Source organism: Hyperoodon ampullatus (genome assembly GCF_949752795.1).
Source record: "Hyperoodon ampullatus genome assembly, chromosome: 11".
NCBI lineage: Eukaryota > Metazoa > Chordata > Mammalia > Artiodactyla > Ziphiidae > Hyperoodon > Hyperoodon ampullatus.
In genome coordinates this window covers 97,162,283-97,187,896 of record NC_136924.1, presented here as the reverse complement: position 1 = coordinate 97,187,896, position 25,614 = coordinate 97,162,283, and the positions used below count along the sequence as shown (strand labels likewise).

The 25,614-nt window shown below is 49.4% G+C and overlaps 1 protein-coding gene across 1 annotated transcript in view; it reads right to left on the bottom strand.

Annotated features, from left to right (window-relative positions):
* Positions 1-25,614, bottom strand: part of ANO2 (anoctamin 2) — a gene marked incomplete at both ends in the record, with an annotated part of 323,071 nt that overhangs the window by 257,239 nt on the left and 40,218 nt on the right. The window contains one exon of the mRNA XM_079714644.1: positions 8,823-8,921. Coding sequence (XP_079570770.1) covers positions 8,823-8,921 — 99 coding nt within the window. The remainder of the gene's footprint in view (positions 1-8,822; positions 8,922-25,614) is intronic.

The window sequence follows — 25,614 nt, the reverse complement described above, 5'->3', positions numbered from 1 at the left end:
GAAGCTGTGTGACTTCAGTTAAGTTTATTAAATGCTCTGAGCCTCAGTTTCCTCATCTATAAAATGGGGCTAAAGCTAGTACTGCTATGAGGATAAAAACAAATAATGCACGTAAGGTTCTTACCAAAGCACACAGCACATAGGAAGCATTAGCTATATTTAATTCATTTCATTTAATTATCTATTTACTCAATTCATTTAATTATCTATTTATCAACTTGTATCTATGGTTACAAGATTTTTCATTTTCAGATATTTTGTTCTGACTGATCACTGACTGATCATCGAGCGTGGCTTTATGAACCTTTCTCCTCAGAGTCAAAGGTAAGAATTATGAAATGCTTCAAGCTTTAAACATGTTAACACCCTTATTTACAGATACCTCTTACCAAGGCAGAAGTTTTCACTTAAACCAACAATCATCCTTAGAAACAGAACTATAAATGGAAAAACAGTTGTTGCACTGAATAAGCAGCTCTTCTTAGCCACAGTGAGTGTCCTTCCACAATCCGTGCTACATTGAGCCTCGCCTAGACTCTCCAATCTCATCAAAGCAGGACGGAATGTGAGACATCCAAGGAGATGCAGAAGGACGCTTGTACAAAGACTCCTCTAAACACCCTCAAAACCCAGCATCAAGAAGTGAGCAAGCCTGAGCTTCCCAGGTGGCGCAGTGGTTGAGAGTCCGCCTGCCGATGCAGGCGACACGGGTTCGTGCCCCGGTCTGGGAAGATCCCACATGCCGCGGAGTGGCTGGGCCCGTGAGCCATGGCCGCTGAGCCTGCGTGTCCGGAGCCTGTGCTCCGCAACGGGAGAGGCCACAGCAGTGAGAGGCCCGTGTACCGCAAAAAAAAAAAAAAAAAAATTAGAAGATGCAAAGTGGATTCTTGGGATGAAGAGCAAGCCAACAAGCCTATCAGAGAACCAGGTCTAGGACTGTCTACTTATTGTTCTCCTGCCCAGGGGAACGCTGTAATAGTTTCCTACGGCTGCCATAACAAAATGTCACAAACTGGGTGGCTTCAAACAACAGAAGTTTACTTTCTCACAGTCGTGAAAGCCACAAGTCTGAAATCAAGATCTCGGCAGGGCTACGTTCCCTCCAAAGGCTCTAAGGGAGAGCGCCTCCTTGCCTCTTCCCACCTCTGATGGCCGCAGGCACTCCTCGGCTCAGGGCCACATCGCTCCAGTCTCTGCCTCTGTCTTCACATGGCCTTCTCCCCCGTGTCTGTGTGTCTCAAATCTCTTTCTCTTATAACGACACCTGTCACTGGAATCAAGTCCCCCCACTAAGTCCAGGATGATCTCTTCTCGGGATCCTTAACTAATTGTATCTGCAAAGGCCCTTTTTCCAAATAAGATCAAATTCACAAATTCCAGGCTTAGGACTGTGACATGTCTTTTCTGGACACCACTACTCAACCCACTACAAAGAGGATTACAGACCTTAAAAGTACAAGCCTTGGGCTTCCCTGGTGGCACAGTGGTTAAGAATCTGCCTGCCAAAGCAGGGGACACAGGTTCAAGCTCTGGTCCAGGAAGATCCCATATGCTGCAGAGCAACTAAGCCCGTGTGCCACAACGACTGAGCCTGTGCTCTAGAGCCTGCGAGCCACAACTACTGAGCCCACGTGCCACAACTACTGAAGCCCGTGCGCCTAGAGCCCGTGCTCCGCAACAAGAGAAGCCACCGCAATGAGAAGCCCGTGCAACGGAAAGAAGAGTAGCCCCCGCTCACTGCAGTTAGAGAAAGCCTGCACGCAGCAACAAAGACCCAACACAGCCAAAAAAAAATTTAATTTAATTTTAAAAAGTACAAGCCTTGCGATGGCTAATTTCATGTGTCAGCTTGACTGGGCCACAGGGATGCCTAGACATTGGGTTGAACATTCTTTTGGGTGTGTCTTTGAGGGTGTCTTCCGATGAGATTACCATCTGAGTGGGTAGACTGAATGAAAAAGACAGCCCTCTGCAACGTGGGTGGGCCTCATCCAATCGGTTGAAGACATGAACAGAATAAACAGCCTCACCTTCCTGCAAGTAGGAGGGGACTCCTTCTGCCTGCTGACCTGGACATCAGCCTTTCCCTGCCTTCAGATTCAAACTGAAACACTGGCTCTTCTTGGGCGCGAGCCTACTGGCATTTGGACTGGAACTTACACCGTCAGCTCTCCTGGGGCTCCACCTTTGCCAGCAGCAGACCATGGGACCTCCCAGCCTGCATACTCTCCTGGGCCAATTCCTCATAATAAATATATATATATATATATATAAAATATATGTACATACACATATCCTGTTAGTTCTGTTTCTCTAGAGAAACCTTACTAATCCAAGCCTCACATCTGGATAACTGAGAAGGCAGAGGTGCTCAGGTCCTGGCCTGGCTGAGCGGCCCCTGAAGCTGGGTGGACACCAGAATCTGGGGGAGGGTCTTCCCGTGCAACTTTTGCAAAAGTCATGGTTACCAGATCAGAATGTCTAGAAAGCCAGTAATAGGTTACTGAGAACAACTTCCAATAATTTACAAAGCTTAATGGAATTAACGTTTTCCTCCTAAGGGGCCACTCGAGCTAACTAAAATGTCACGTTTCTCTGCTTTTTAACTGGAATTATATTAGTCCAACGTGGTAATACTGATTTTCTCACACTCATCAGAAAATGCTTAACGGCAGTTCTATATGTTTTCAGTTCATGGAAATGAGAAGATGAATTATTCCTTAATAAAGGCAGTTTAGTAGATTAAAAAAAAGATTTCAAAACATGGATTCCACGGAGAGAATTAAAGCCTGAATGGCATTTCTGCTCTAAGCTTTATCCCTGAATTGAGTTAGCGCGGCAGAAATCTACCTACATAACTTGGTAGTACAACCTTTCCTGAACTACAGTTAAACATGACATCCTCAGTTTCTACCCAGAATCAGTTTAAGAAATGGCCATAGGAAGAACATTCCAGCACCTTATAAAAAACTCACATTTACTGAAAATATGTCCCTTATATTGTTCATGTCCTTTACATAAAATTATGCTTTAGCAACAGGAAAAAGTTCGCCTCCTTTCACCAAACAGATGCTTATTTCTGCAGATTATGTAAATCGTAGTCCTTTCTGCCTTGGCTACCAGGAAGCTCAGAATGTATTTGTCTCACTTGCATCCATCACCCTTATTTTCTTATTTCTACGATCATTATTTCCCCTGCAATTCCCACGTCCCCCCAAATTAATGATTCTTTTTTATTTGTCCCCTTTCAAAATGATCCATTTGTATTTATGCTTTTGGTCGTAATCCATCTCAAGTCCTGTTTGGGGAAATAGGCTGAGATGTGAATCACATAACCCAGATTCGTGGAGGGAGAGCAAGGGGTGGAGCTCAAGGTCTCCACTTGTCCCACCGGCTGTCTGTCCTTTGAAACGGGCACCTTCGAGCTCTCGCCTCTGTGCCATGGGGCCTGAGCAATCTTCCTGTTGGCTTTCCCCATGACTGCACTGCAGACCTCGCACATGGAGCCATTATGTTTACCGATGCCCCAAGGACCCACGCTCTAAGAAACAGGAGTCCTCCAGCACGCAGTCCAGAGGCCACCTATTCCTGCCTCTACAGCGAGTCCCCATCTGGGCCGCTGGCTGCCTGGGCAGATTTCAGGAACTGGACCCAACACTGCAAATGCTGCTGGGGAGAGAACTAGCAGGGAGAAGCAGTGTCGATCCGGTGCCAGCTGTGTGCCCTACACACGTCACACGCGAATGACGATACCGAAAACAGCAGTAAGACAGGCTACGCCTCTGTGATAGGCCTCCGAATACATGGTCCCTTCTCCTTACGGCAGCCCTCCACGGCTCTCATTAGTCCTGTCTGGGAGATGAGGGGAGCTCTGAGCCTGCGTTCCTATAAAGGTACCACCGGCTGGAGGTGAACAGCATCTACACGCATGCGAAGAACTCGTAAGCTAAAGTCCTTACAGGCTCCTGGGGACGGCAAACGTGACCCCTGTAATATCAGTCATTCTATCAACAAAGCGACGAAAACTTTGACAGACTGGACGAAAGCGATTTGCACCCATCCCAGGCATGTCCCTTCCTCCGAAATTAGTGGCCTCTGGCTGGATGAACATGCTTTCGTTAATGTGACCAGAACGGACTCTGTTACCTCGTCTTCATCAGTTCTCCCGGAGGCGGGGTGCTCGTTCATATATATAAAAAAGTCAGTGATAAATCAACATAGATATCGACCACCTTGGTAAAGAACAGAGGTGAGAAAGCATCCATTTCAAACCGTCCCAGGTTGCTCAGGCCAGGCCTTCCTGCCCCCTTCCTGTGCAAGGATGCCGAGTGTCCCTCACAAAATACTGGCTCTTCTGTTGTTGTTTTTGGAAAACAAAGCCTTCCTTCCAAGACTCCCCCCCACAGTTAATATCTGTGCTCAGGACTCCGTGTCCCTGGACGCATTACTAAGGATTCGTCCAGGTTGGAGATCTTGATGTTGTGATTTCCTCCCCATCTTCCAGGTCTCTCGGGACCCTGCTGAGTTATGATCCAAACCTCCATCGGCCTCCATCAGCCCGGAGGATGCTGACTGACGCCACCCCATGCCTCAGTCTTGCTCCCCGCCCGCCCCTGACGCCAGGACCTGGCTGTCTGCAAATGTGGTTTACTCTCATCGTAGTCACTTCCCAAGCCCATTAAAAAGAGGGGAAAACGCCACTGGACTCAGCGCTAGCCCTGCAGACGGCCCCATCTCGTCCTCACCACCATGCTCCTTTCTCACCCCAGGAACTGGGTCTCACCCACCCCTGGAATCGGCATCCCACTCACCCGGCATACCCAGTTATATCCCCTTCTCGTGGTTACGACACCCCCTGGGAGGTCAATTACAAGCCGCTGCGTTCTGTGACTACAAAGGAGATCTGGGGCCCTGCGGCTGAGCCCGCAGAGGATGCCAGAACGGTCCACCTGTGTGAAGTCCGGGGCCTAGACACTACGGTGAAAAGTTCCTTCTGATACATCTGATGCTCATCAGGGCCACCACCTGGCTTTGCTCCCTGGACCGGCATTCTCCCAGACAGAATCTGTGCTGTGCTAATGGGCTGCTACTTGACACAGTATTTAATCTGTGCTGGGATGTCTGGGTGTGTGCCTTCTTCCTGTTGTGCCCTTGGCTGTAGACTCTGAGGGCTCTGATGGTTTCTGAGCCCTTCAGGGTCTCTCCACGGACTCCCTTCCTCTGGGAGCTCCATCAGTGTTGGCTGCCTATTCCATCAGGAGGGAAGGTGACTGGGGAACTAGGAATTGAGAATACACATATAAATGTCTGAGAACACAGACACGGTAGTCAACTCCTGTGTTTCCATAGCACTAGTCCAGAACTGGATTCTTACAACAACCTTCTAAGAAAAACAGGGCAGGTGTTACTATGCCCACATCACAGATGAGGAAACTGAGGCTCTGGAAGATGAGGTGACATCCCCAAATCACACAGCAAGTGAGTGCAGAACCAAGGCTAGAAGCCCAGTCTTCCGAGGACTCGACTGATGCAGTGTCTACCACCCTGTGCCTCCAAAATAAAAAGGAAGGAGGGGAAGAAACAACCTAAGGGTCCATCAACAGGTGAATGCATAAAGAAGATCATATTATATATATAAGTACACACACACACATACATATAATGGAATATCATTCAGCCATGAGAAAGAAGGAAACCCTGACATTTGCAGCACCGTGGCTGGACCTGAAGCACATTATGCCAGGTGAGTAAGTCAAGGAAAGAAAAGTACTGTATGATGTCACTTATACGTGGAATCTAAAAAGCCAAACTTGTTAAAACAAGGAGAAAATGGTGGTTACCAGGGAATGGGGGTGGAGGGATAGGACAGATGCTATTTAAGGGTACAAACTTGCAACAGGTAGTAAATGAGCCCTAGAGATCTAATGCACAGCAGAGTGAATATACACAGCAATAGTGTATCATAACCATCAAACTTGCTAAGAGTCCGGAATTTAGTGATTCCAGCCACTAAAAAGAAAGGATAATTATGTAACATGACAGAGAGGCTAGTTATCGCTACAGTGGCAATCATATTACAGTCTATGAGTGTATCAAATTAACATGTTGGACACCTAAAATTTACACAAGGTTATACGTCAAATATATTTAAATTATAAAAAAAGGAATGAAAAAAAGAAAAAGAAGGAAGGCAATTCAGAGATGGCTGCGTCATAATATGTCCTTGTTCTAATCATCTCAACTGCAAATTCAAGTGCAGGTACTTCCTAAACGATGGATGGTAAGTTCCAATAGGCTTAGTGTATGGGGGCACATAAGCTCTGAGGGCAGCTGTGTCACATAAGAAAAACTATGCGCCCATAGGCATGAGCCTGTGGAAGGACAAGCACAGACCAGAGGGACCAGCACTACTTGGGGGCTGAGACTGTGAAAAAGGTGAAGGAGAAGGTGATAGAGAGAGAGGTGTGGTCAGATGTTCCAAGAACAGAGGGGGGGCTTCCCTGGTGGCGCAGCGGTTGAGAGTCCGCCTGCCGATGCAGGGGACGTGGGTTCGTGCCCCGGTCCGGGAAGATCCCACATGCCGCCGAGCGGCTGGGCCCGTGAGCCATGGCCGCTGAGCCTGCGCATCCGGAGCCTGTGCTCCGCAACGGGAGAGGCCACAGAGGTGAGAGGCCCGCGTACCGCAAAAAAATTAAAAATAAATAAATAAATAAAGGAACAGAGAGGGAGGCTAGGAGACGGCATCAGGGCATCAGGAGAGAGATGGAAGGGAGAGGGAAGAAGGGATGGAAGAGCATGAGGGCAAGGAAGGATGGAAGCCCAGCGAAGGAGAAGGGACAAAGCGGGGAGAGAAGAAGGATGCACACGTCTTCTAAGTCTCTATATTTCCCGCAGAAAGGATTGTCCTGGGGAGAGAAGCAATAGCAGAGGCATTAAAGTTTGCTCACCTTCTTTCCAAGGATCAGCCAGCACAGATAAAAACACAAGAAGCAAGTTACAAACCGAAGAGATTAAGAGAACGTTAGATATTCAGATAAGCCAGAGAAAGGAGAAGAAATATATAGATATATATATATATTGAAGGCAGAAGGAAGACAGGAGAAAGAAAAGGGGAAGGCTGGTTAAGTGAGGACACCCCCAGAGGGAAGCAGACGCCTCCACCACAGCTGACTTGGGTCACGTGGCCATCAAATGGGGAGACCATCAGCAGAGGAGGGGCAGAGGTCCAGAGCCAAGATGGTGCCTACACCGGAGGACAGCGACAGCGGTGTGGGGAGTGAGGGGTCAAAAACCAGGAGACAGAGAACTGAGCGGTGCAGTTGAAGGGGAGAAGGTCACAGCGTGGTCCTCGTGAAACCAAGACACTCAGGCATGTGGCCCCAAAACATGTACCTTTTACTGGCAAGATGTTTGTAGCTAATATTCATGCTCAGGCTTGTTCATTGTTCAATACTTATTTGTCCTCCTGCCGGGGATGTGTTATCCACCTTAACAGATCTATAAGGACAGAACCCACAGACTTCATCCGTTTTGAATAAGGGGTGCATGATACAGCATCACACATGACGATATCTGATGAGTGATTTTTGACGGGAACAGCAGATCTGCTGTAGCGAAGATGGTGTACACATAGCCAATGATGCTAATCCAAATGTTCTTCTGTCTATAACCAGGCTACTGATAGTGGAGATGGTGATGAGAGAAGGCGGGTGGTAATAGCGGTTGTGTAGAAAGCAGCAAATATGTAGTTGTGTTAATGACGGGGACGGTGAACATGTATGATAACGGCAGTGAGAATGCCGGAGTCGTGATCTCTGCAAAGCTGGGTCACCACCTGGGAAGTAAAACTATTGATGGGTGTGTGTGGGTGGGTGTGTGTGTGTGTCAGAGACAGAGACAGATCAACTATAGATCATTTATGGTTAAACTAGAGTATCACCTGTTCCAGGGCCCTTTCTAGAGATGCCTCAAATAGCCAAAGTCAATAACCACCCCTTTCTCCTAAAATACCTAGTAAAAAAAAAGAAGAGTGAATCTGTGGACACATTTCTTTTATCTTTGGAGGTATTTGCTGGATTTTCTTATGCAAGGGAACTGTCACCCAGGAATTCCTTGGGGAATTTTTAAGTTATACATAGACTACAATGGCTGAAAAGGACCTCAAAAATCATCTGAACTGTGTGGCTCTCAACCCAGATGTGCATCAAAACCTCCTGGGGATTTTTTTTCCCACAATACTGATGCCAAAGCCTCATTCCATACCAGCCAACTAAATCAAAGTCCCAGGCGGGGTCCAGGCATAAGCACTGTGAACACTTTCCCCAGGTGACTTTGATCAACCCGAGTGAGAAATAACCTTCCATTTTACAGAAACCCACCGTCACACCACACTTAGTGACAGAGTCACAACCAGAAGAGGTGTCTTCATGGCAAGCCTGGTGCTATTCTCCCCGCAGGCTGCCTGCCCAGTCGGCAAGGCTTGCTGGTCTGCTCTCATGGCTACGCTCGCTCTAAAGAAGTGCGTGGCCATGCTGGGAGGGAGGGAGAAGGAGGCTGTAACAGAGAAATCAAGAAGCTGGGCAACGCGAGCTTCTCATGGAGCACGTCCTGGCGGTGCTTTGAGGTGACACGACCTCCCAAGCCCGGCCCCTCCTCCCATCTCTTCCTCGTCTCCTCCACTGTCCCAAACTTAGCGTCCCCAGGGAGACAAGTGTGATTCCAACTCCGCAGAACCCAGGTCCCAGCTGGCCCTGTTCCCGACGCTATTCACACACCCAGCCAGCCCTCAGGAGGCCCCAAACCCAGAAGAAACATGCTCATACTTTCTTGGTGGGAACTTTGATCTTCAAGAATTCCGCCTCTCGGGCCAGCACTTGCCATGGGGCATGGATCCGGACAAAGACGGAGCCCTGGCTTTTACTCTGTAAGGGACGAGGAAGGAGAAAGAGAAACACTTAGGAGACACAGCTTCAATTCCTGATTCCCCAACTCTCCCAAACAAGAAGCCCAGACCTGTTATTTCTTCAGTTTCTGGGTTTTGTTCTCTTTATACGTCACCCAGGGCCAGTCCCCTCCCACCCGTACCCCATTCACCACTTCTGGTCTAGAAATGCGCTCATCCAGAGTAGGGAAAGGCTCCCAAAGTGTGCTCCCTGGAGGTTTGGTGACTTCAGAGGAAAAGGGGGGTTAAAACAATTGTGTTCAGAGATTTGCAATGCAAGCAATTATAATTTTCACAGAAATCCCATTAACGCTTCTTTTTTATTGAAGTATAGCTGATTTATAATATTGTGTTAGCTTCAGGTATACAGCATAGTGATTCGGTACTTACGAAGATTATATTCGATTATCTGTTATTACAAGATAATGGGTATAATTCCCTGTGCTGTACAGTATATTCTCATCACCTATTTTATATTTAGTAGTTACGGCAGTTAGTCGGTTTACCTCTGCTGGATTCAGTGAACAGTCTGGAACCTGTCTCCATACAGATACTTTCATTGTTAAGTTTGTATTTTTGTTCTACCATTTCGCTGTGTCATAGCCCAAATCACAAAAGTGGATCATCTAAGCCTAAAAGTAATGACATAACTAATCATGTAAATGGCACAACTCAGTATAATATCATAAACATAAATCTTGGGCAGGGCTCTGTGTGAATACAGCTATGAATCTAGGTCCCAGGACAAGTCATTCTGTGAGTGCACTGATTTCACCCAAAAATCGAAAGTAAGGAAAGGAAACACAGCGATGAATATCTGAAAATTAGGTTTTATTGACTCAGCAACTCATTTGGCCCGGGGCACAGCGTATGCTATAAAAACGGGTCAGAGGACAACATGAAGCCATCAGTTTCTTCTCACGTTCAAAGAAAACCTCAATTTTTTTTCAGAACAAGCACACAAAGGAAAACCAAAAAAAACACTTTAATTCATTTTGTCACTAAATGAAAAAAGACCAAAACAAGCAGGAAAAATGGGCAAAAGCCCCATTACTGGCGTGAAGCTTCTAAAACTACCTGCAAAATGAATTACAAACACTGTGTTCACAAAGGAAGCAGAACAAGCCAATAGCAAAATTCCTCATCCGATGAATGCTGGGAGCCACAGAAACCCATGTGATGCAGGCCCGAGTGCCACTGACAATTAGGATAAAGCTGCTGAGGGCAGAGTGGGAACCGGGTCCTAGTGAGTGTGCCCTTCAGAGAGATGTGCTCTCAGTTTCTTGTTGCATTCGCCCCCCGCAGACCACGCTACAGGGGAAAGGCAGGTTTGCTGGCTTCCCGTGCATCTCGTGAAACAGGCTGTATGGAGGCCAGGACTGAGAAGGCCCCAACCCTGCATGCAGCAAAAGTGATGCTGCTCACAGAAAAGCAGTGACAATCCTCTGCAAAGTCATCTGCAAAGACAAGCTGGTGTTCGTCAATACGCCCTCGGTCTCAGTTTAGCATTGATGATGCCAGTGGAGGCATCTGAGCACATCCCCCCGTGTGCCAGGCAGAGAACTAGGCAGCAGGGAGAAGACTGCCTTCCCCACCAAAGGGCACTGTCTACAATGGGGCTCAAGCGGGTTTCTGAGATGATGAATAAGATTAAAAGACATTTTATGATGCTTGTAATGCAAGTGAAGACTGTCTCTCTGATTCTGAAAGCACTCTACCATCTCTTCAATAATTCAGACGTCCAGAAGCTACCCCCACTTTGGGGATGAAAGTTCCTGACTTTGGGGGAGAAGAATGAAGAAGAAACCAGGATTTCGCAGGAAGACTGAACTGTGGTCTGAAAGTCTTGAATGGTCTAGAGTTGACAAATACCTGAAAATAATACCCATCACTGTGACGCATCTGCACTGAGTGTGAATCGTATGCCCGGACAGAGCAGGGAGGTTGTTTGTGCTTTGGCTCGTACTAGAGTCACGGGTACTATCACTCTCCACTTTATTGTTTAGGGAATCGAGGCAGGGAAGATTCAAATAATTTGTCCAAAGTTACACAGGTAGTATGATTTTGAAAAGCATTTGAATCCAGGCAGTCTATGCTCTACCTGGTGGTTTTCTCCTCCCATCCCAAAGACGGACAGGACATTTACTGCGCGTAGTTAAAAACCACATCCAAGGGCTGCAACAGAACTTAAAGACGTGCCTTTTAGACTAAAATTGAATCAAAGAATGGGAGGAATCTAAGAGGCAGTCCTAAGATGAAACACTGAGCCTTCAAGCTCCCAAGTGGACATAGTTCCGACAAAACCCTGGAAGCGGCTTTCACTGAGAAATTGCCCCAATTTCTCTGTCCACCTATGGCCGCAATACCAGGACTGCTAGACAGAGTCATCAATCACTTGCTGCTACTTCTAACGGTAATTTTAGCTTTTCTAATTTAGCGAAAAGAAACAGGAAGGAAAGAAACCATCTGTGAAGCTGACCTGAAGTCCCAGCTCTCCATCATGGCTCCAGAAATGATATTTTCAGTGAAAGATGGCAGACAGTACCATCCCTCTCACCAAGATGAAATCATAACTATTATTGATTTTAAAATATTTGGTTTCATCTTTGTTTTTAAATTGTGATGAACCCCTTTTTTTAACTTTATCTGGAAGTGGTGCCTCAAGTGTGTACCAGATGTCCATTAAGTGGCTGCAGATGTTTGAGAAAGGGGTTGGTTGGGAGGGCCAGGGTCCACCCGTGGCCTTGGTGGCAGACTGCTAGCTGTCCCCTGAGAGCCATTCTCCTTTTATTTTTTAACTAAGCACATGGCCTTCCGGAATGAAGACTGCATCCTACTTGAAGTTAGGTGTAACCCTAACACTCATTCCCGGCCTGTGTGGTACAGGTGGAGGGTGAAGCAGCTCCCGGTAGCCCCACAAGGATGCAAGTGGATGACTTTTGCCCCTTCATCCTTTTCCCTACCCCTGGATCTACAGCCTGAAACACGAATACAAGTGTCTTGGACCTCGAGGTCAAAGTCAAGGCCAGAAAAGTATCAAGAGAGACGTTGGGTCCTGACTCTATGGAGTGTCTCAGCCACCCTGGGCTGTCTCCGGGATTTTTATGTGAAAGGTAAAACTCCACCTTGTTTAGCCCCTATGATTTTAGAGGCTCTATCAATTGTAGCCCACCCGTGTATTAAACTGATGTAAAATTGTTCCCCAATGTCGGGGCATTCGTTCCCTCCAGCAAAGCATGCTGCTTCACCATTCTGCACAAATGGAACTTGTTTCAAAGGAAAATAAAAGCTGGAATGCTGTTGTGCTGGTGCTAACATCTAGTCACCATGTTTCTTTCATGCCGTGCGAAATTGTTACCTTCTCATAAAAGGAACACCGAGATGTATGTCTCCCGGAAAAAAACAAACAAACAAACAAATACTTGAAAATCCCTCAGCAGAACCATCACCAAATGCAGAAGCTCTTTTTACTAACCCAGAAATCGAAAAATTGGAAGTTAACATAAATTGAACTAAAAAAGAAAAAAAAATTTCCTGTTCCCCAGGCCCAGCTAACTTCCATTCTACCTTGGATTTGGATTCCTTTAGGCATAGGAGGGGAATAGAAAGAGCTTGGGATTTGGATTCAAATAGATTAGGATCTGGATCCTGGATTTTACAGCTGTAGGACACTGGGCAAGTCACTTAACGAAGGGAGCCTCGGTTTCTTCATCAATAGATGCCAGCCATTGCAATGATGGGGATTCGCTCTACTCAACTAAAATGGCAACTTCTTGACTACAGGGACAGGACCTGACACTTCGTCTGTGTCCCTCAAGCACCTGGCACAGGCTGGACACAGAGTAGGTCTTCACAGAACTCCTGCAACTGATAGAAAAGTCTTGGGGAAAACCGTTCCTGTTAGATTAAAATCTTGCTTTTACTGCCTCGAAGTTTTTATCTATAGGATTTTCAAAATGTCCCATGGACCTAAAGGAAACCATGGGTTCCAAGGATTATTCATCTCTAGAATTTGAGGACACGGTCAGAAAGCATTGTTTCCTGAAACCAGCACAAAATTGAACATGAAGTGTAAGAGATGAGGCATGAGAGCATATAATCCATCCCTAAAAGAGGTTTCATGACTAAGTAATCAGGGTGAGTGGAGGGGCTCCCAAATCTCTGCAAGCAACTCAAATTTAAGTTCATGTACAATGAGGTGAAACGTATAATTTGGTTCTGGTCGTCAGAGAAAGGAGAACCAGCGCACAAAGGTTTCTCTGAGAAAGCACAAGCCCATCCATCCTGGGGATGCGCTATCGCAGGGCTAACAAAGGTGAAATACACGATGGGGCAGGAACATCCCTCCAGCTCAACTGAAACATCTCACAGAACTACATACCTCTCTTCCCCATGATTCCATTTTCATAAAACCCTACCAATTCTGTTTCTCCAGTCCCTGGGTATCAGGATGAAGCACCCAAGAAGAGGCTGTCAGGGCTCTGGCCAGAGGAAATGGACAGTCCTCAGCCATCACCTGACTCTCAGCTCTTTCAGTGTCTTTCAAGGTGTGTCAGCTGGTTTCCTTCACCACTAAGTAAACCAACAGAAACCTGAGTTCACAAAAGGCAGAGTCAGGTCCCCACCTGGAGCCCATGCCCTAACTCATCCGCCAGTCTCTCCCTTCCTCCCTTCTCCGCTAAAGCTGACCCAACAGCAGACCTGATCGCACGCACGTTCTCTAAGGCACCAGCCCCTCCCGCCCTCCTCCCTGGACTCCAGACACACAGCCCTTCTCACTGGTTTCCAACTGGCCCAGCCAGCTTCTCACTTCAGAACCTCCTCGGGGCAGGCTTCCCTGAGCCCTGAGTTACGCGTGGTCCCCCTCTTACCTGCACAACTCCCATCCCCCTCCTTCCTAGCACTGACCACTCCTGCACTCACTGTAAGCAGGTGTCTAATGCCTGGCTTCCTGGCCAGACCTAAGCTCCATGCAGACAAAGACTGTGTCTGTCCTGCTGACTGCTTTGTCCTCAGCAGCCACCGTGCATCTGGCACACAGTAAATGCTCAGTAACTACATCTTACAACTTCCATACACACACACAGATTTCATTGGTTCTGTTCAGATCCTGTGACCAATTTGTAAAAATTGGCTACCCTTAAGTGTCATTTCTGAATCTTCGTCTTGTGCCCACAACTAAAGTTGTTCAAGTTTCCACCTGACCAGGAACCTTATAAAGACCTCACAGGAGGTCGTCTCTGTTCCTCTCGGTAGCCCTGGGGTCCTCACTGCATCTTCAGGGCACTGCTCCCACCCCTAGAGGTCTACTGCATCGGCATGAGCTCATCCAGGCGTTCACAAAACAGCCTGAACTGAACTGGAGCTGGACGTACCTGGAACCTCTCTGCCTTAAAGGCTCGTAAGGGTGTTGCAGCCTTAAGGAGAAGCATCGGGGATGCTCTGAAGAATAAAGGACACTTCAAATGTAGAAGTCACGGGTCTCTTTATCTGCCAGGCATCAGACTTCCACGTACCATTCAACACCCCCACGCTGACGGCTCAAAGCAGGGTCAGCTGACGACCGTGGTGCATTTCAGAAGCGGAACTGACTTGGCCAAAGGATGCTGGAGTTGAAGAGGCCTCCAGCGACGCTGCACATCTTTCTCAAGTAGCAGACGAAGACCCTGGGAGTTCAGGAGGCTGAGTGGCTGGGTTATGGACACACAGCTAGTTAGAAGCAGAGCCAGGAATGGAATCCAGGTCTCCTGGCATCAGGGTCCATGCCACGGTGCCTGTGAGGGATAGCGTCACATGTCCGGGGGGCTCCCAACCCGTCCAGGGCAGTTCTATGCCCCACACACGGGAGATTAAGTAGATGGGGGACAGGGGACTGGGGGTGAGGGAAGCCACGCTCCCAGACACCTCTCCCTAGAGCTCCAGCCACTGCTCAAAGCCCTTGTCAGGGACCGGAGGCCGCGCACTCCTGGTGAGATTTTCCATATTGTTCATGTCTCGTTGTCTTCCAAAGATCGCATGTGGCTTCACCAGACCACGTCCCCCCTCCGGAGAGACGAGAGTGAATGGGAGCCAGTCCCCGCCAAACGCTGAAACCCGATACTCCACGAGCCTCCTTCCCCACAGCCGGGCCAAGCCAGCCCGATGCTGACCCTGGACGCCTGCGTGTGCTCTGGGCCCAGCCTGCCGTGAGAACACTAGCTGCAGCATATTGCGGCCCGGAGCAGGCTGCCAGGGGCGGGGCGGGGGCAAGGAGATGACGGAGAGGGACCAAGGGGGGCAGACGCCTCCCAGATATCACCAAGCTGGGTCCTCTCGGACCCGCAGGGAACAAGGGCATGCGGTCCCATGGGGAGGGTGAGACGAAACCGCAGGGGTTCCCACGTTCCCGGATCACCGAGGTTGACGTCCACGCAGCTGGAGGCCCTACACCAGGCGGTACTGAGACTGTGGCCGGGCAGACTAAGCAGGAGTGTGGGGTGTAGCCCTGAGAGCAGGAAGTCAGAGCAGAAAATGAGAAGGTCCTCACCACGGCCCCATGGAGGAACACCCTGGTCTACCTGCGTCATTGTTAAGACCAAAGTCTTAACTTCCTTCAGGAACCTCCAACCCATGGTCTGGGAGCAGGGTCTGCCTGGGCCACCCAGAGACACAGTGGCTTGGAACTAAGTGCAGGGAAGAACTGGAGGAGGAAAAGGTGAAAACCTGCTTTCCCGGGAGGCCCCAGATGACCCTCCTCTCCAACCCTCTCCTCCCCAGGCCAAGCGGAGGATGGGTGAGTGATCAGCAAAGACGGAGGGCAGGACCAAATGCCCACCAAACCCTGCCCCAGGGACCACCCCCGCCCCCCAAAAAAATACCAGTAGCAAGACTGCTCTTATAGAAAAGGCTTCTCTTTCCCAAGCAGAGATTGGGGACAACCCAGTCAGGGTCCTAAGGCGATGGAAACTTAGCCACTCTTGTCATAATTTTGTCAAAGGAAACAGCTGTCACCGAAAGTTCCTGGAAGTGGGGGATGGCCTTCTGTGCTACCAACATGGACAGGTGCCCAGAAGAGGTGACCTCTGGACCTGGTAGCACAGTCTTTAATCTGTGCATAGCACATCACTGTACTCCCCACAGCTGGCACCCAGGAAACCTCTTCTCAAGCCCAGTTGAAGAACTGGGGAGGAGGGAACCCAGCAAACATTAAGGAGTCACAGACCCTCTTATACACCAAGGGCTGAGACAGCCAGCTCCCCACCTAACCCCTGACTGCAGGGGCCCCCAGGGCAGCCCAGCACTCTGGAAGGACGGGACTGGACCTCATGGGGAGTCAGCAACAGAGTGGGATTAAGTGTCCCCTGGGCTTCTTTCCCTTCAAAAACCCACAGAAGAAAACGGGGGAAATCTTCACCATTGTCATGGGACAGATTGGTCGTGGGAAGGCCACGGGTATTAGGGTTTGAAGACTGCCTGGGTCCTGGGCCCCAGCTGTGTCACTTCCCAGCCATACCATTTTTGGCGAGTCACCAAAGCTCTTGAAACTCATAGGCAGTGTTAAAATAACTGAAATGATTAATAATAATACCACCTGAAGGAGAGAAGGATGGACTGCACGAGGGACCCGTGGAGTCTTTCAGGGGCAGGAGATCTATTCACTGTCTTGATTATGATGGTGGCTTCATGGGCTTGTACCTATGCCCAAGCTCAACAGATAATTTTAAATAGGTACAGTTTATTATACATCAATTATACCTCAATAAGGCTAGGGAAAAAAGATCTGCAAAAATGTACAATAGTGCCACATTTCTCACCCTTTTTTTGTTTTGAAAAATATTATTTTTCATTAAAATGTGTTATTTATAACATATGTCATTTATAACATATAAAATGTTATTTATGTTAATTTATGTGAAATAAACAGGTTATTTATTTAAAATATATTATATACTGTTAGTTTTTAATTAATATATAGGTATTCAAAAGCTAATACTGATTCTATGGTATCTCAGAATCAAATGAGCTTATACACAGGAAAGTGTTTTGCAAATTCTAAACTGTGTATAAAAGGCTTTTTTTAAGAGCAAGTTCAAGGGCAGCCAGTGCCAAATCTCTGCCCTGGGCCTCACAGTGCAGAGCATCGTGCTGCCCCTTGGCCCACAGAGCACATGCCCTTGACCTCCAGAGGGATGCTACCATGCTTCTTGGATCCCACTTGAGAGACATCATAGCTGAGCCCACCGTGGCAATAGTTCCTGGCTTCCCCGAACACCCGCAAGTGAAGTTAAAGGCGAATGTTCCCCTTGGGAATTTAGAATGTGGGAAGTAACAGGCGGAACAGAATCCAGGAGCCAGAGACCCAACTTCCACCATAGCAGAGGATAAAAATCCATAAGCCCTGAAGCTGTTGGCAGAAAGCACAGGGCCTCTCCCAAGACCAGGCCCCAAGCGCAGAGGCCCAGTCCCAAACAAGAGGGGAAAAGGTCACAGATAAACTGGAGGAAAGACCAGAGGAAAATGCCGCCCTTTCCTATTCGTCACAGGAGAACTATTTTGGACAGTCGACATCTCCCAAGTGGAATCAGATGCTGCAGATACCAGCTCTCGGCAACCTCTCACCCCACCAGGACACTGCGAGCATGGGAAAGGCAGCTGCAGAGCAGCGGCAGAGGGTCACCTGGCTGGACCGTTGAGAGAGACCTAGACCAAAGATGACCGATAGGTCCTGGCCGGGCTGGGACAGTCCCAGGTTACGTCTTCTGCCTCATCGGTCTATCCAGTGCAGCATTTTAGTATTACCAGAAATGTCCCAGATTAGACAGTAAATCATAGAGTCTCCCTACGGATCACCAATGAGCACCACTAAATTCAACAGCCATCAGACCTTTGGGCAGGAATGCCCAGTATCTCCTTCCAGACCTGCATTCCTTTGGCCCGTGTAATACATGTCCCACTCAGAAAAAAGCATTTCCAGGAGTTTAAAAGCCCATCACATTACCTTTAAAAGTACCCACCTCGGGGCTTCCCTGGTGGCGCAGCGGTTGAGAGTCCGCCTGCCGATGCAGGGGACACGGGTTCATGCCCCGGTCAGGGAAGATCCCACATGCCGCGGAGCGGCTGGGCCCATGAGCCATGGCCGCTGAGCCTGCGCGTCCGGAGCCTGTGCTCCGCAACGGGAGAGGCCACAACAGTGAGAGGCCCGTGTACCGCAAAAAAAAAAAAAAAAAAAAAAAAAAAAAAAGTACCCACCTCTCTCGTATTCCTCCTGACTCAAAACTTGCGTGATTTTTTTATTTAGATACTTGATTTCCCACCTCAAGACACTTCTATAAAACCTTCACGCTCTCAGTCATTAACTCCCCTTGCCTTCCCTCCAAAAGATGTGCCCTTGCCTTGTCTGAGCAGTGACTCACCTCTCCCCTAAGGAATATCTCCACTGTTTCCTACTATTCAATCACCGCATCGTATTTCAATTCAACAAGTATTTATTGGGCAACAACTGTGTGACCAGCAATATGCTAAGAGTTAAGGGCACGCAGAAGAAATATAAGCCATCCTACGGCTTCCAGTCTCCTTAAAAACCAGATAAATGATATCTAACACACAAGACAGATGAATAACATCATGACTGGGGTGATTAATGTCCAAATGGACAGGATGACTAGTCAATGCTCATTTGTTGGCTGTTTCCCCTTTCACTCATCAATAATTGCCAGATTTTGCACCCAGAGAAATACTCTTCCCGGATCTCAGCCATATGTTTTCGGTAGAACTGACCCCAACATCAACTCCAGGAATCAGACCAATTAGCTTGAGCCCATTGGCATACCCATCCCCCTGGCCACAACAAATGGTTCTGGAATATGTTTCTAATGCAACCGGAACCTATAAGATGTGAGGAAATGTTGGCTAGCATTTCGGGACAAAGCAGCTTTCTCTTTCTGCCAGAACTCTGGGGAGAAGAGTGGCAGTCGAGGGAAGCCCTGGGTCAGCCAAGGGACCACTGAGTAAGCAGAGGATGGAGTGGACCCTGCAAAAGGTTGAGCAGAAAGACGGAGACATAGGGGGTCCTTAGGAACCTCATTTGAGCTGCCAGATTAGTCCTCACCAGACCTACTTATGGGCTTTCTGATTACATGAGCTTATAAATTTCCTTTGTTGCTTAAACCAGTTGAGTTGGGTTTTCTGTCGATGCAGCCAAGAGTTCTCAATGACAGAAGAAACCAGTGGAAGAGCTGACTCCAGGCTGGAGGAGCCAGAAAGGACTTCCTGGAGGAGAGGGAACCTGAGGGGTACTTCGGACACCGTGATGGGATTTACACGTGCAAAAGGCTGTGGGTGGCAGGAAGAGGAGTGGGATGAGGCTGCAGAAGTGGAGTGAAGCTCGGGAGCCCAGGGCTGAGAGGCGGCCCCGTGCTGGACACACCACCACCCACCATGCTGCTGTTGCCCGTGAAGCTCACAACAGTGACCTTGGTGGGTCAGCCCTGTGCACTCCCCTGGATTCATTACACCTTTGACAGGATAAAGAAGAATGAAAGCCGCCCCCATCAGGGAACCCTAAGAGAATGCCTTCCTCCTTCACCTTCTCAATGGAGGAGGGAACCGCTTCCCACCTTCTAGCAAAACCAAGAAGTTCAGCAGACAGGCAGTGCCTGTCCATCTGCTCTGGGGTTGGTCTAGGCCATGGTCAGCAGAATAAAGGAGAAGCCTCTCAGTGCTGCTGGGACCTCCACCAGGTCAGAGGAAGCAGGTATCTTGAAGGCACGGCTCTGACGACTCCTTCTCGGGGTCATTAACCTTTCGTAACTGAGGTGTTCTACAGGGAGGCAGACTTTGAACAAGTACAAAGGAGCTGTAAAATCTTCTGCAACCTAGTTACAAGCTTTGTTCGGCCAAAGAACCCTTTCTTCCAACCAAATATTGCACGGGGCTACCCACGTTGATCTTTGAAGGCCAGAGCTCCACCTGCCCACCCCCACTTGGCCCTGAGATGTTCTCTGTGTCTCTGCTATGCAAACCACAGGAGTTGTACCATCCCCTTAGGAAATGGGTGGGAGCTTTTTTGTCACAATGACGGGGGAGCATCACTACCATTTAGTGGATGGAGGGAAGGATGCCAAACATGCTTCAAGGTACTGGGAAGTCCTACCCAAGGAAAAATTAATTATCCTCCCTGAGGATAATGCTCCATCAAGAATCACTGCCCTACAGCTCAGAGAGAGGACGCTGAAACCACTGTGCTGCCTACAGAACATCAGACCTGATGACCTAAAAGCCGGAGTTAGCGACTATGACACCTGTCCCCGCCCCCCTCCCCACCAGACTCAGCCTTGAAAGATACTAAGGTAGAGCTTAGAGAAGTCGGCTTATGAGTAAAGGCTATTCGATTAACTAAAACCTAGATCTTGGCCCGATACAGATGCACTGATCAGGGACACTCAGGAAAAGACCCATCGACGGTGATGAGAAAAAAAGAAGAGAGAAGCTGATTGTTTTGTGGGCTTCCAAAAATATCCAGAATTTCGCCTATCTGCCAAGGGTACCATGAAAATAGTCCATCAGCCTAGAGTGGTTTGGAGGTCAGGGGATAGAGCAGATGGGGTCCCTGAGAAGCAGATGGCATTAAAGGAAGAGCTCAGAGAGGCTCACCTTCAACACCCCGCTCTGCCATTTACCCCCTGTGCGATCATGGGTATGTGAAGCAGCCTGAGACTCAGTTTCCTTTTTGGTAAAAGAGAAAAATAATAACCCAGAAGCAACAGGGGGCCCATAGCGTGCTTGTGAAGATGAGCAAGAAGATGAGAAAGGCACCTCGCCCGGTGCCTGGCTCAGGATAAGCAGGTGCTCGAGCCGATAATAACTGGATTCTGCAAGCGGAGTCCTCTGGCCAGAGGAATTTGAATCGAGGGGGTTTGTGCAATCCAGTTTCCAGGATCCTCCCTTCTTTCCCAGAAAAACCTGGCTCCCGGGGCACTTTCTTCCCTCTCTGAGCCAAGAGCCCAGTTTGGAACACGTCCCCTCTACGTGGCCAAAACAGGCTTTTCCACCGCGAGTCTCTGCACACACACCTCGTGGAGCCGGCCCTGCTGGAGGCCGCACCCCCCTCCCCATGGCCGGGTCTGGAAGAAAAGGGTCATCAACCACGCTAATTAAATCTGCAGATGATAACAAACCGGGCGGTGCCGCAAACAGCACCAGAGAGGATGGGGAAATAAACGAGAAGGGACCTGGGGAGTTTAGAAAATATGGGACAGGAAATGACAAAATGAGAGTCGATGCATGAGAATGCAAGTAACTCTAACTGGGGAGAATAATCAGAAACATCGACCCTGGCTGGGGGGAGGAGAGGGAAGCTGGGAAAAGGCTGAGGAGCTGAGGGCTTGGGGTAGGTGAAAGGCAGGTGGCAAGTGGGAGGGTGGGGAGCAATCCCCGCAGCAGCAAGCCAAGCTCAAAGCCTGCAGGTGAGACCAGATGGGGCGTGGGCAGCAGTGGCTGACTCAGGCCCGGGGCCCAGGCGGCAGGGCTGAGCAGCACTCTCCAAGGTGAGCCTCCATTCACACCTCCTCCAAGAAGCCTTCCTGGACTGCTCACCTGTCACTCACTTGTGACAAGTGGTCCCATGTTTGATTGGTGGGCATCTTTTTTCCACATCTGACTCCCCTGTCTCCACCAGACTCTCAGCCCCTCGGGGGAAAACGCCCCGGCTCTGCAGTTCACCGGGTTCCTCCCGGCATCAGCGCTAAGCCCGGGGGAGGCTTTCAACAGAAAGGAGGGTCTGCGTCATCTCCAGCAACACAGGAAAGAGAAGGATTTCTGTCTACAAGCCCTCGTGGTTCAAGATCACATCTGAGGTGTCTCCGTCTTCACCTCTACGCCCCTGATGCTGGTGTGATGCTTAGCGCATGGTGCCCCTGAGTCAATGCATGTTGTCTGTTTAACCCTTTGCGGGCCAGAACACAAACTAGATGCTGTTCAGGGTCCTGGAGCCAGAGGACAAAGGACGCATCTGGGGAACACGATGAGGCATGTGCCCCACCGCCTCGTGTGACAGCGACTCTTCTGACGTCACCACAACGCGGGGAGTGGCTTCTCCAAGGCTCTCCAGTGGTCTCCCTGGGGTGCCCACCTCCTTTCACATGAAGACTTCACAACCAATAACCATGATCAACAGCAATCGGGGAAGCAGGTATAACGCTGGCCCTGCAGAGAAACCTCACTGCTGCTGGGGTCACTGCCAAGTCAAGCTCCCATGCAGAAGGGCAGGAGCCCCTCTAAGCCCAAGAATTCTCATCCAACGTGTGTGTTTTAAGGGATGAAGGAAGCCAACGCCGAACACTTGCTTTGAAGCTCAGTCTCCTTTGGCATCAGGAACAGCAGGAGGGGAAGTAAATGTCAAAAGTGCTGGAAAATCTCCCTGGGAGAGGCCAGGGACGAAGGTGTTTTTCGAGTGCCTTCTACGCAAAGCAGATTCCTTAGAACCCCAGCCCACAGGACACTCACAATTCTGAGAGGTCCCTGGAGAGAGAGCCCATGGCCTTCCCCGCTCCTCGGACCCACACCACCCGAGCATCACTCAGCCCCCAAGAGGGGGCGGGGACACACAAGGGGCAAGTTGATGAGACACAGAGACCCAGGCCCTGTGCCAGCTCCCCACTTCCCATCTGTGCCTTCGGTGTCACACCTGTGTCTCACTGGGCTCGGCTTATTCTTACCTATAAAATGATAGGGCTGAGCTCGGAAAGTCCAGTCCCACTGAGAGATCCTTTGACTTCACAAAGGACAGGAATTCTCTTAGCATTTTAGATTCAAGAACTGGCCTTTCCGTCCGTCTACTGCAAATGTAATTTGACAGGCTGTGAAGCTCCCACCCTCCTGGGAAAACCCGGGAGTCACAGAGACTTACACCATCTAGATAGAACCGTGTTTCTCCTTGTCTCCTTTCCCCAAGCCTCCCATCCCTGTCCTCGTATTCTAAAACTTGAAAGGATCGAAGGCCCTACTCAGGGGGAGGCACCGCTCTGCTGGATGAGAAATGCAGCAGGTACCAGCCAGCAAGAAGTGTAACTATCCTAACCAAGTGCTTATCCTAACCAAGGTGGCCACGTACAGTTGTGCAGGTCACGCACTGCACAAAGATGCTACAGTAAGGGGGCACCAACCATAAAGAAGATATCTTAGAGTTACATTATTTACTAGGTCAGCTTTCTGGTGATGGCAGTAAAGTTTTGATCAAATAAAATCATCACATTAAGACAATTTTCCAAAAATGGAAGGAAAGCATCTTGAGGAAGACAGACTTTTTTCTAACTGGCATGAAGATACCATACGGGCTGGCTGTGGCCCCAGTCTTAACCCCGGATGCTGATGCACAGGAAAAGGGCCAGAGAGAAAGGGGGCAGCACCACTTAGTGTCCTTTCCATGGCCCCAAAGCAAAACTTGCTCTCAAGAATATAATCTGAAAAAGTCATCTACATGGGCTGTAAATGACTAGTAAGCCAAAGCAGAGCCCCTCCAGGGCTATCTATATTTTTTAAAAGATCAAGTAGAAGGATGACGTCTTAAAGACTGGCCCTTGTCTTGTTCAAGCGTTAGCACCTGGAGTGGGGTAAGCAGTCTACACAGTCCACCAAGACCGATGGAACCAACGGAGGAATGGCAGAAACCTACCAGAGGGCAGTGGAAGAATCCAGGTCTCCTAAAGCCCCAGCACACAAGGAGCCCCTGGCTGGCTGGAAAGGCCAGCATAACCCCACTTAGAATCCTTCACAGGCCTCCCACACAGGACGTGCTCAGGGAGCCTCATGATTGTTTCTGAGGCCAGAGAAATCTGGAGAGGTAGCATCTTCTAAGCTCTTTTTGTTCATTCTGCAACCAAGAGAATCAGAGAAGCAGTCCAGAAACTAGTCCCAGGATGGCAGCCAGCTCTAACCAGGTCCAGGTAAATAAGACAAGAGGAAAATGTGTTTTCAATTCTCCTCCTCCATCTGTTCCTGAGTGCTCTCCATAGGCTCCTCCCACCTGCCTCTGGCCTCGCTCTGAAGGGTCTGTGACCTGGGCATTCCTACGTGCTGACATCACTGAACCCACATCCTTCCCAACTAATGGAGGCCCTGGGATGTCCTCAGGAAGCTCATAGTCTAAACTCAGGTGCCCACATGCAGGGATTTCCAAGTGACAAGTTTGTCCATCTATGACAAGGCCACCCTTCTGAGGCATAACAGGCCAGTGAAGTTAGTGATTCCACTAGCTGAAACTGAGACAGCGACTTTGAAGGCTTTACCCCACCAGCGACTCACAGCAGACCTCAGCGTACAAGGAGGCTGATGGGGGAGGAGGTGAAGGTCCAGGGGCCTTTCTAAAGAAGCTCACATCATACCACCTGGGTGACGGCTGCACAACCTTGTGAGTATACTAAAACACTGGACTCCACACTTCAGAAGGGTGGATCTTACAGTACAAGAACCATATCTCAATTTTTTTAAGAATCATGCTACCCAAACCCCCATTTCTGCCCACAAAGAGGGCCAGTCCTGCCAGGACTCTGGACAAGCTTCCTAGTCTTTTTCTTAGGAAAAGAATGTGCCCCTGGTCCCAGGAGGAGGCTGGTATAATGAAAACAAACAAACAAACAAAAAAACAGGATCCGGAACCAGACAGCCCTATGATTTTTTATGACCTTGTGTGACCTTGGCCGTTATGTCACCTCTCTGAGCCCTGGTCCGTGGAACGGGGGAGATGCCGCCCTTCAGGGGCCACCGTGAAGAGCCGATGTGAGGAGGTGTGGGGACCCTGTCCACGGTGCCCATGTGGCAGGTGCACACCATGTGTTTTCTTCCGTGACAGGGTCCTGTTTGCACTGGGGCCTTTTTTTTTTCACTGTTTGGTAACCTGGGCTGGACAGCGAGGCTCCTGTAAGTGATGCATTTCCATGCTACTGTAGATAAATGAGGCCAGGAACAGGGGTGAAAGGGAGGGGGTGAGGACTGAGTGGGAGGCCCTGCAGGGTCAGAACTCAGTAATTGTGCCCGGAAGTGCCTAAAGCAGCCCTCTTTCTTTCTCGCCCTCAGGACACCTGGTGTCCCCGGCTCTTGAACTCTGGCCTGTGTCACCCTCCAGCTCTCCTGCTGGACCAGCTAAGCCTCCGACTCCGGACAGCTTTGGGGCTGCCGTGCAGTGGCAAATAGTGTCCATCATTTGCCGGACTCTGTGGGCAAATACTGTCCACCTGGCTCTGCACTGCGTTCCCCTCCCCGTCCGTGTCCCTGCCGTCCCCACCTCGCTGGGGGATTTGGGCTGGAGCCGGCCCAGCACCCAGGGGAACCCAGGGAAACCCAGGGATTCCACTTGAAGCGTGAAGGAGGCGGGAGGAGCACATTCCGTGGATGAGGGACGGGCTGAGCCAAAGCATCCTCTCTGGCAGCGCTTCGGCCTTTCCACCAACACGTCGGGACAAATGAGGCATTTCCGTGGATCACCGAAGACATGGGGCATCCCGACTGATGCCTCCCCGACCCGATGGGGCTGCGTGGGGGACGTTCAGTGTTTAAAGAAGCTCCCTGCTCGGGGTGGTGAAGCATTTTGGAAGAAAGCTCTGCAGGTGGCCAGAGCGTGTGTGACTAACCACACGGGGAACTGCAAATCCGGCCAGGGCTCAGGGACAGCCTCAGAAACCTCGTGACATCACCTCACC